This window comes from Sinohyriopsis cumingii, chromosome 7, assembly GCF_028554795.1.
Source record: "Sinohyriopsis cumingii isolate HCF-2022 chromosome 7, ASM2855479v2, whole genome shotgun sequence".
Lineage (NCBI taxonomy): Eukaryota > Metazoa > Mollusca > Bivalvia > Unionida > Unionidae > Sinohyriopsis > Sinohyriopsis cumingii.
In genome coordinates this window covers 38,616,218-38,628,669 of record NC_142967.1, presented here as the reverse complement: position 1 = coordinate 38,628,669, position 12,452 = coordinate 38,616,218, and the positions used below count along the sequence as shown (strand labels likewise).

Below are 12,452 nucleotides of genomic sequence, written 5' to 3'. Positions count from 1 at the left end.
TGGTCAACTGGTTGATTTTATTGTATCTCTGTAATTGCAATAACTTCAAACAAGTAATTTGTTTAATATACATTATGTTGTGCATTTTTACATCTAGGAATGACTTGCAGCTGCATCGCTTGGTGCTCAGCATTAAGAGGTTAGTGTTAGGACTGGTCAGCCTGGTGTCAGGATAATGTGACTGGGTGGGACATCATGCTACATGTCTGTGCCATAATGCCCCAGTGCTAGACATCACTATAAACTCGCACTGCAGACATCATAGCAATATGACTGAAAAATCCCACACACGTGCGCACATCTAGGAATGTAATATTTCATAATTGAAATGAATCTTGTTTATCCATAAATGTATGCATTTGACTGCAGTTTTTTATTATTATAGAGGAATATAATGGATGCTGCAATGGGTGCTGTAAATTATAATTTGTTACAAGAAATAAATACAATTCATTCAAAATGAGTGTACCACTCTATGGCATAGTAGAGCATCCACCTTGGATGTGGAAGGTCCTGGTTTCGATCACTGGCAGAGTTGTACCAAAGACTTGTTACAAAAATGCTACTAACAGATGCCTTGCTTTACACTCAGCATTAAGAGGATAGTGTTAGGACTGGTCGGCCTGGAGTCAGGATAATGTGACTGGGTGGGACATCATGCTACATGTCTGTGGCATAATGTCCCAGTGCTAGACATCACTTACAAACTGCCACACTGCATACATCATTGCAATATGACTGAAAAATTGTTAAAGCTATGTTAAAACATCCAAATCACACACACAGAATGAGTGTAACTAGTATAGCCAAGCTTAGATAATTTTAATCTGTTTGAATGTAATGAAGTGAACATTTTCGAGTTGTCTGGAGCAGTTTTAACATGCAAGTTCAAATTTTAGGAATGTGACCATTAGAAGTATTACTTTTACAACCCAATATTTATTGCAAAATATATTATTCATACAAACAAATTCTTATGACCTTGAAAGAAATGTTAAAAAATGGAAAATTATGTGATTAAAAAATCTGCTCTTTGCAACTATTTTTCATAACATGTAGGTGTAGTGTCCAAACTATCAGATTAAAGCAGTATTTGATTGTTGTAGTGGAAGCAATGCAAAAGTTATTGAATCGCAGAAAACAAACACCTGTTTTAATTTAATTCAAGTTAAACATAATAAAGGTGTATCTATTTATGAAGTATCATTTCTCAACTCGTAAGCATAATTGTGTAAAGAAATGTGTGAATTCAGAGTAGGATTTGCATCCCCACTGACCCATGAACATATGTGTGCGTACCGGCCACACAGGGAATATTGCTTTAGATCTTCATAACAACCCTTTCAAAAAAGAATAGTGATCAAATTTTATTGCCGGTCACACAGGGAATATTGCTATAGATCTTCATAACAACCCTTTCAAAAAAGAATAGTGATCAAATTTTATTGCCGGTCACACAGGGAATATTGCTATAGATATTCGTAACAACCCTTTTGAAAAAGAATAGTGATCAAATTTTATTGCCGGTCACACAGGGAATATTGCTATAGATATTCATAACAACCCTTTTGAAAAAGAATAGTGATCCAGTTTTATTGCCGGTCACACAGGGAATATTGCTATAGATATTCATAACAACCCTTTTGAAAAAGAATAGTGATCCAGTTTTATTGCCGGTCACACAGGGAATATTGCTATAGATATTCATAACAACCCTTTTGAAAAAGAATAGTGATCCAGTTTTATTGCCGGTCACACAGGGAATATTGCTATAGATATTCGTAACAACCCTTTTGAAAAAGAATAGTGATCCAGTTTTATTGCATATATATGAGCCTGAAATTCTGATGTCTCTTCTAGCACATTTCAAAAAATTAACATGGTGGCCTATGTTATTTAATATAAAAGCATTAGACATATAACAAGCTGACAAAAATAAAATATTAATGTGCATAATTACATGTATCAGAAACAAGTTTATTTTGCATTTACTGCTTCTTTAGATTGGTATTATCCTTCCAAAATTATTCCCCTGTAGCTAACATCTTGTACAAATATTTCTCTTTCAGAGAACTGCATATTAGAATTTTGCCCAGTTTTATTTCACTATTGTTTTATAAAATTATCAGTGGACAAGAAGCTGACTTGCTACATTGCATATATCTACCTGTAACTGGATATATGTACCAGTAGTTGGGCATAAATGTACTGGTAACACTTAGTCATGGAATTTTGGGTCAAGTTGATGAAGTATTTTATTGAATCACCCCAAACAAGTCTTCGATTCAAGCCTTGGCTAGGTGTATTTCAAACATCTTATGTTGACAAAATGCAACACAAACCACCTGGCATAAAGGACTTGTGTAATGTCTGTAGTTCAGACTTTGTGGGAGTTGTTGAAATGTTGGGTTTTTGACAAGTCCAGGTGATTAGCTTTCACACCTTTTTGTTCTGTATTTTGTACAGTAAGGGTTTAAATAACCAGGAAGACCTAATAATCAAACAAGCCAAGTCAATGGACATCTTTATTGTCTGACAAAGAAACAAGTTGATCTAATGATTCTTGAGAACTCTTATTTGGTCAATTACTGGATTGTCAGAAATCTTCGATCTAGTAGATGTGACCAGCAAATAGAGGTAAAGATTGAAAAATATATAGATATAGGACAGTGGTTCCCATACTGTGGGGTGGTGGGATGCGCTATTGCTGAAAAATGGTTTTTAAGTGATATGGTAGGGGGTGCTGATGATAAACAAGGGTGCAGTGGCCCAAAATTTCGGAACTACTGATATAGGTAGATGCAGACACTGATGGATAAACAGATAGTGATAGAGAGATGGAGATGTAGAGACAGACTGAGTTGTGTTGTGCACTTGGTGGGTATCATTGTTTGCTTTGTGTATGTTTGATAATGCATTTGAGTGGTTCAAACTTCATTGTGGACATGACAATATGTAATCATTTTTGCCTTGTACTTGTTTTAAATTTTAATAATTATGTCTTGATTAAGAAAATGTGGGAGACAGCCTCCTGGTATATGTATAAAAGCCTCTGATTATTGTCCCAACACTGCAGCCAGTGTGATATCATGATTTTGCCCTGGCAATGCATCAGTCCATCACAATAAGCTCATTAGTACAAATGTACAAAACCGTGCCGGTGGCCTAGTGGTTAGAGTGTACACATCAGATGTGGGAGGTCGCAGGTTTGAACCCCAGCCAAGTCATACCAAAGACTTACAAAATGGTACTGACAGAAGCCTTGCTTGGTGCTCAGCATTAAGAGGTTAGTGTTAGGACTGGTTGACCTGGTGTCAGGATAATGTGACTGGGTGGGACATAATGCTACATGTCTGAGGCATGATGCCCCAGTGCTAGACATCACGATAAACTGTCACACTGCAGACATCTTAGCGATATGACTGAAACCTTGTTAAAGCTACCTTAAAAATCTAAATCACACACACAAATTAGCAAAATCCACTCTGCACTTACCAATAACAGTCGTACATTATCTGCTAATATATTGCATTGCCATGTCTTTTCTTGGCACATACCCCTTCCAGACCAAGGAAATCGGAGGGCTTGAATAAAAAACCCAGTCCCAGACTGATGCCTTGGTCTGCTTCCAACAAGCAGAGTATCATCATCATATAAATTTTCTTGTGCAATCCTGTCTGTCTTGTAATATTTGTTGTTTTTTCTCCCCAGACCATGCCGTTTATGTCTAATACCTTATAACTTAATTTTGAGGTTCTTGAGTAGATCACTAGAAAAGTGGTGGTTCTTGTGTTTTGTTCCTCTTAATACTAACTCTGTAGGTAATTTCTATCCCATCTGCTGTTCCACATTTTTGTTTTATTTCCTATATTTCAGCCTTCAATAGAGTTGGTGGTTTTGGTGGACATAAAAAGGTAGCATGGGACATGGACCACCTGCTTAGCATGCACATCATTTGTTCATGGATAGCTGAATCATTTGTTGTGTTCCCAATGTAGTTGGGACTTGGATGAACAATTTGGGGCCTGTATGGGCCAGGAAATTGGTCCTGTTTCTGCCCCATAATCTCTATAGAGTCCTTGTCACTAACTGAAGTAAGAAAGTTTCCATAAAAGGGCTATCCAGGGTAATAAAGTAATCTGCTTCTGTGAGGGTGGGGATGTATTGACACTTTGTAGGAAAGTGTTGCCTCCAATGATACTTGGAAGGTGTTGGCCTACTGTGAGTTAGGGATCCCTGGCACATGGAAGTTGCCAGCCACCTATAGCAACCCCTGCCTTCCCAGTGCAAGGGAAGTAAGGTCATTTTGCTCATGTAGACATAGATTTAATGCAAGGAGATCTTCATCTTCAGAGAAACTTCCCAGTATATTCTACATCACCTGATGGTCATTGCATAGACACTGAGAAATGTCTAAAGTGATGGTCATAGGTTTGTCACTGGTAGCCAAGTGATATCTAAAACAGTGACCTTCAAGTGTCATGGGGTTGTTTGCTGGCTATGTGTTGACAACCTTTTATTTTGTAACTGGTTATGGAGCAGAGAATTCTGAAGAATTAATAACCTGTGCAGGGCATTGAACATTAGTCTTTGGACATGCCAGGTTTTGACCACCATGCAGTCTACTGGAAAGGATTTTTGATTAGCCCACTTCACTGTTCCATTCAATAGTATTGGGAAAGGGCTTTGAGCTCTATACAGCCAGACATAGGCAGAAATTAACTGCATTAGCCTCCCATGATTTTTTTGTGGCTGCTTCCTTTCTATTAAACGGAAGAGTCATTTTCACTAGCTGAAATGCAGATATTATTGGGTCATTGCTAGGATGTAGAGATCTGCACTCAATGTCTATGGTACTCTTGCAGAGCTCCTTCACCTTCATAAGTACGTTGTCTTTTGCACTCTGACCCACTTGTTATGGCCGTGTTATTCAGAGGGGTAATCCCTACAGTGACTTAACAATATTTGAGGGATCAGCAATACCCCAGTGCCTGAGTGCCTGACCCAGCTAAACCAGCGAATTGCTTCTATTCTCAAAGGAATATGGTTCTCTCTACTAATTGTTTTGAAGAGGACAACCATCAGTACTGAAGTCGGTCTCTTCTGCCTTGATCACAATGTGGCTATGAACACCGTTACTGCCAAGTTTATTTCCCAACATCCCAGTTGGGTCAGATTTAGTCATTTTGCTGAGGCTTTGTTCAACTCGTCGGGACAATTCTTGGATCATTTCAACAGTGAGAACCACTATTGTGTTGCACAAGTACAAACCAATTGGAAGATGTGTACACATATAAGAAAGGGTACAGTGGGAAGTGGGAAGAACATGATTAGTCCATATTTTATTCCCATCACAATGAAGTCTACGAACCCCTTTACTGCCAAGTTTATTTCCCAACATCCAAGTTGGGCCAGATTTAGTCATTTTGCTGAGGCTTTGTTGAACTTGTCGGGACAATTATTGAATAATTTCAACAGTGAGAACCCCTATTGTGTTGCACAAGTACAAACCAATTGAAAGATGTGTACACACTTATAAGAAAGGGTACAGTGGGAAGTGAGAAGAACACGATTAGTCCATATTTTTATTCCCATAACCGTTACCAGATTGATGGGTGTAATGTATGCTCATTTAAGGTTCTTAAGATTTCCATCCACCAGTTTTTAAATGGTTGATTCACATCCTCATGCATGCTCCTTTGAGGGATCACTATCTGTTGGGAGACTGTGACTGTTCTAGGCCTAATTCCCATTCGGGACAAGTCAGATCGGACCCATTCTCAGAATTTCATTTGTGATGATTTTTCTCTTTCGTTAAGTAACAGTCCATATTCATCTTGAGATACTCTCAAATGCATTGCTTTGGCAAAACCGGATGATAGGACTGCATTGTCAGCCTATTCTTTGCTGTATAACATTGGATCACGGCAGCAGACTTTATCTATGGAGATTTTTAACTGAGGCCCTAAAGTTGTTGCTTCTAACAAACTGGAGATCTCACAAGGAACATCTGACTGCTTGAATCCCATAGGATACAAATTTTGTTGTCGTCCTAATTGGTGAAAAAAATCGGGACAGGTTTCTGACAGTTCCGATTCTCACTCCACTTTCTTGCTCTCAAGTTAGTCACCTCAGATTCGGGTTGGAGGAGCCATATAAAGACCGATGGAATCATCCTTCGTGGCAGCTGGTCTCGTGAAGAATCTAAAGCTTTCACCAAAGTATAAATGCAGGGTTTTTCTAGTATTGCAACGGTGCATCAAATGCACAAGTCTTAGCTGTTTCATAGTCACTACAGAACATGCTGGTCATAAAGTACCTCGTACATTAAGGGGGAACTCGTGCTACATCTGTCTGCTTGGAAGTCTGGAAGTTCCTACATTTGATCTCTTCAGAGTAGATCACTCCGATTCTGCTGCATTCTGGGCAAAATGAATATTCAGTTTATTCATACGTAAATGAAGACATCATATAAAGGTCTCATCGAATGACCCTTTTTCAGAGGAGACAACGAGATTGTCGGTTTGATCTAATTGTCAGCTGATTCAAATCAGAAAATTCTGCACAGCTAAATGACTTTTGCTATGCATTATTTCATGGCTGAGTGATTTTAAAGAGTACGTAGAAGCAGTATTGTTGGTATGGACAAGCATATCATCTTGATAACGTCACGATTCTTAGCGGACCAGTACATTTCCGGTTTGGAAATTTATAAGGAACATGTCATTCTTTTGGACTTTGAGAGGGCTTTGCGTGGATTAATTTGGATTCACTTCATAATACTGTAAGGTCCTCCGCTCACATTTTCATTTGTAACTTTGATTATTAACTTGTTTGTTAAGGTTTTTAAATCTTATTGGGTTTGCTTAGTTTGTGACCTAGTTGTAATAGTCGGAGTGTACAAGCCCACTATGGCCACTGTTACTAATTAAATATAAAATGTTTTAAATGATTTCTATTTTTCATCAAATTTGACAGAAAGGGATCCTTGCAATAAACCACCTGGTCTTAATTTCGTGTAAATGATGCCGATCCATCATGCAATATTAGTACTATTGATAAAAATAGATAAACCTTAAACAACGTTTTAATAAGAACATTTTGTCCAAAATTTAATTGGTTTGATGGTCTTTCTTTTTTATATGAATGATTCCAATGATTGAAGGTTTCAAATGGTCTTTAGGAGCCACCATGTAAACTGTCTGTCCATTAACATTTTCCTTCACTGACAACGCTCGAACCGTTCAAGACATCTGTGAAATTTGATACTCTGTTAGTCTTGTGGCCCAGAAGTGCATGTTGCTTTCATAACGGGTTCACAAATAGGTTGAAATATTTTGAACGATTCTTTCCATTTTTGGTCATCGATCCAGCCATACAGTTTAATTTCCAAACCCAATCTTGAAACAGGTACGCATATTAAACTAGAGATACTGATGTTTTTGGTGCCATGGGTGGCCGAGTAGTCTGAATTGTTCGCCTTTACACCTTTGTCCGTGTCTGTTCTAGTCTCGGCTTGACCAACGTGGGTATTCCAGTACCAGTGCCAGTACATTCCCATTGGATCTTCCAGTGTACCAACGTCGCCAAATACACTAACTTTAAATGGGCTTAAACTCGCAAGCTAATCGAATCTTACATTATTCACAATTCTTCAGCTTCAACCTTTTTAATGGTTTGATATGTTTGTCCATCCATCATCCACACATTCATATCCAGGCAAATGTCAGAAGCATTTCCGATATCTGACAAAACATGGTACACGTATTATCAAGTAGCAAAGAACTTTTTATTTTTCAAGTCTTCAGTTCCTATATTGCTGGTCCATACACCAATGTATTATTCACACTATTTCCAGGACAATCTTTTCTAGATATCACAATACAATTTTGGTATTTTGGTGTAGAAGCACACTTGGCTATTCATTCTTCAGTTTCAGTATTTTATATATTTATCCATCCACCATTAACATTTTGATGAAGAAAACGTACCGATATCTGTTACATTTGTATATGTACGGATGTAAACATGTCTTCCGGTATATACAAAAATACAACATACAAAATATACGGTTGTATTTTTCCAATCGGTCTCCTAGGAGGCATTTTGGCAGACTGATGAAATGTCTATATTGAAGATAGTGTTGCATAAGAGGCTCCCCAGGGAGGTATGTCATCTCTACGTGACTTAATTCACAACGAATGGCCCAGATCCAGTTCTTAATCAAGAAGATTGCCCGAGATATCACAAAAATCATTTTTTTCTACCGAGAGACATAAGTTGAAAATGTTCTTAGGAAGTGTCCAGCTAACCCAGAAGGGCACACTAGTGAGGTTAACACACGAGTTTTGGATTTTGCTTTTGAATTTGACTTGTCAAATTGCAGCCGTGTGAACAATCCTGGAAATATTCTGTTGTAGCTGTTCTGTTCATGAGTGCAGTAAAAGGGGGTAACTGGCTTCATTTCATAAAACCGCCGTCTCTATCAAGGATTCAAATTTGATTTAATTTGACTTGGACCGGAATCTCGAAGGAAAGAAGTGTACACTCTCCAAAGGAGAAGGGTACATTAGTAAAGCTGACAAAGACTGAAAGTTATGGATTTTGCATTAAAATTGGACTTTGGTGACACATAGTTGATACTGCTCAGTCACCGATCTCTCTCTCTCTCTCTCTCTCTCTCTCTCTCTTACGGTTGTATTTTCTCAAGACTAAGAACGATTTTAATTGCTTTATCAAGCTTTAAGAGAGCACGATGTAACTCAAGGGTGTAGTTGTATGTATGTAATGTGTGTGTGTCTCTGTCCGTCTGTCTCTGCAAGCATGCAAGACAGATGCACATTATATAACTTCAGAATACAGGACAGATGCACATTATATAACTTCAGAATACGGTAAATATTGTTGATCCAGGACATTTCAAAAGCCTTTTGCCAATGCATTTTTATAGAAGCCGTTGTGATTTTTTGTTAACAATCTGTTCAGCAACGAGGAATAAAATATTGTTCAAATTTTGTGACTTTAATTTGAAATTTGGACGTCCCTTTTTGCGCATCATCGTTGTCAATATCGTCAGTTATCTTTCGTGCCTTGATGGCCAGTGTCTCTGTAAAGTTTTCATTGACATGCCATATTGCATTTTCCCCCAGTGATTTTTAATTCAGTTAGTGATTTTGTACCAGCATTAAACATTTGGCTTGCTTTGCCCACTTTTGCTAGTTTTTTCTCTTTTTGCAGGCAAGTCCCAAGAGAGCCGTAAAGGCATCAGTCAAGTCGAAGAAGGCAGTGAAGAAGTGATAATGTTGAAAAGGCGTCTTCAGGAGTTAATAGTGCCATTATTTTGGGTGATTAATGTACATTCTTTGATGTTAGTAGTATAGTAGCTGTATGGAAGAATAAATTGACTTGCTTATAGTCCTAACTGTTAAACTTGTTTCTTTTTCACTACTGTTTTGTACATATTTGACACAGACGTTCTACATCGAGGGAAAAAAAATCGAAGACTGTCTTTATTACTATCATTAGTCCGGGCATAATCGGAATGTGGGAAAGAATAGTCGTGTGCTAGGTTAAGGGGTTGATGTGCATTTGTTCTAACTTGTTTTTACCCCATATTTTGACACTTTATAAAATTGGACAGTCCATACCCTTGCAGTCTTGGAAATGACAAGCAAAATAAGTCAGATGTATTATTCAGCGCAATTGATAATTGATGTGGGGTGTGTACCGTTGACCGTGGTTAAATCCTACTTTATATTAAAATTATGTATACCATGATTTACATGTTTTATTGTATATTACATATTATATATTATATATTAATCGCTAGTCTAGTCATGACCTGGATTTTTCTTATGCTCACAAGAAGACGGTATCTAGCTATCCTGAACTTAATACTAGCATAATTGTATTTTAGCTATATATCTATTCATTTTAGGACAGTTTAATAAAATCCCTATAGTTAACTGACAAACAGCTTATGAAATCTTCGGTTGTGCAAAATTAGATATCCATATTTGTATTAGGTCTGCTTGTGCACATCGTGGACGCAGACCTATTATGGGGATATCAAATTTTGCAGAACTGAAGATTTCACAAGCTGAAAGACTGCTTGTGCGCATCGTGGACGCAGACATATTAATGGGGTTATCAAACTTTGCAGAACTGAAGATTTCACAAGCTGAGAGACTGATAGTGCCTATAAAAGCCAGGCTTATTGCGACGGAACCGTTTCTGGAGTGTTGGGGATGCTGTCAACAATGGGGACTTGGTACGGGGATGACCCTTCTTTATAGTTCTTTCTTTTACAGAGCGATTGGACGCGTTGTTGGAACATGACGCTACAAATTTGATACATCACTATTTTATATGCGTACTATCTATCACACGCATGCAATCCGGTATACTAATAGAGTATTCTTTCTCACAGAAAATACATGTATCAAGGAATTAATCCTTGTATAGATACGAATTATTTCAACAGATCTCTTTTTGTATGTGCTAAATTCTTCCACACAACTATGGAAATGAGACGTTAAACAAAATACATATTGTTTCTGTCTAAACTACATTTGTGTCCCAATGAAATTGTCCAAAAAAAAAGTACAATAAACTGCGGCATGGTTACACGAGCAGCTCTGACACAGCTTTGGGTGTGGGAGGTGCCTTGGAATGTGCAGGTTATTGGTAATAAAAATGACATAGCCTACATTACCAACACACTTTGTAGTATTATTTATTGTAAAAGAAACGATTAATTGAAAAGATTTTGAGCGTGATACAGCACTAAATTGATTCAAATTAGCCGAGATCTATTACATCAAAATATTAAATATCACGTACCTATCAAGGTGATACTGAATTAACCATGCATACAGTTTGTAGGTAATTTAAATTTTAATTAAGGTTATTGAGAAATTTTGCTCTTCCTATTTCGGTATTGGCTTGAAAACTAGTTCTTTCTAGAGAAACGCAATGTAGTTAATATTAAAGTGACAACTTTTTATCATTATGCATTCTGTTCTTCCGTTGTATAAAACATTGAAAGGGCAGTTATTTTACTGGTAGGCATTAAAGTAGTAATTTTAACGAATAATTCTACCCATTCCCTTTCTTCCGACTATCCATTTAATGCCAGACAATGCCACTTTTCAAAGGCTAGGTGAGACCTAACGGACAATATAAAGGGCTTTATACAGAAAAAATTATCGGCTTGTTAGACCCAAACTGGAATCCCAAAGAACTAAATATACACCCTTCAAAGAAAGGATAATGTAATAAGGTTGACAACCGTGAAATGTTGAACGGTTCTCTCCAGATTTTTGTAAGTTTCAACTCGTTTTTTACCATCAAAACAAGTTTCTTCCGCAGTAGCACATTAATGCGTAGACGATCGCCTCCTTCAAGAACGTTAGAAGATGACTGAACGGTCTCATAAACCTCCAGAACACCTATCTCTACGCTATCATCCTCCAGTACGGAAAAAAAATTCCCTCTATTTTGTCTAGACTGGGAGATTGTTCAATTTTGGATTGTTCCTTGGGACTAGCTTTAGCTCCAGAGGCTTCACCATGTGTATAGGTGCAACAGTTGCTCGCTCAACATCCTTAGGGCTATCTATCACTCAGTACTGGAACAGTTGTTTGATTTTAATACTTTTTCAGACGTACCTTTATGACGGGTCCCGACTCTATTGGGAGACGGTGACTCGGCTAGGTCTAATCCCCACGCGAGAGCTGTCTGATCTGCAAGAATCTCAGAATTTAGTACACGATGGGATACGTTTCTTTACCCGTAACGGGACAGTTCATATTTCTTCCGACAGGGTCTCATGTACCGTTTCATAGTAAGCCTGTTCGAGAAGACTTTCCCCACATAATGGCTTCATGCGCGACCTTTAAAGTTCCTGCTGATAGCAAACAGGACATTTCACAGGGGCCCTCGGTCCGTTCAGATCCTTCTAGGACTAAATGTTCGGCATCAGCTAATCAAAAATTTTTTAGTCTTGGTAACTTTTGTATACATTTCTGTCCGGAATATTTTTAGCCGCTGGAGTCCGGGTCAATTACAGAATTTAGTGCTATGCTTTGTGTTGGCCATTTCTGACAAAAACAACAAATTCCGTATAGTTGTTTCCGTTCAAGTCTGCTGAATTTTTGGTATTTTAATGCTACTTTTAGTCAAGGGGATTTCACTAAAATCTTCACGATTTTTCTCAGGTTCTAGAGTCTGGGATTATTTGCCTTTGTCTTTTGAACTGTGGATAAACACACGCACACCTTTCAAACATTATGGGAACAAGATTACTACATTTGGCAATCTTTGAGTAGTATATCTTTCTCGAACGGTGGGTGGCTCTGAAAAGGACAGTTGGGTGTTTGTTCTTTACAAAAAATCTCGAGGACTGGACATCATAAGCTTTAACGGTCTTAAACCACGACCAATTATTACAT

The 12,452-nt window shown here is 37.8% G+C and overlaps 1 protein-coding gene across 4 annotated transcripts in view; it reads left to right on the top strand.

The window, feature by feature from the left end:
• LOC149795048 (nucleoplasmin-like protein ANO39) overlaps window positions 1-9,429 on the top strand; it is an 84,945-nt gene extending 75,516 nt beyond the window's left edge. For all 4 annotated transcript variants that reach the window (XM_089964730.1, XM_089964731.1, XM_089964733.1 and 1 more), the window contains one exon: window positions 9,238-9,429. In XM_089964730.1, coding sequence (XP_089820856.1) covers window positions 9,238-9,297 — 60 coding nt within the window. In that variant the 3' untranslated portion in view covers window positions 9,298-9,429. The remainder of the gene's footprint in view (window positions 1-9,237) is intronic.
• Window positions 9,430-12,452: the final 3,023 nt, after the last annotated feature.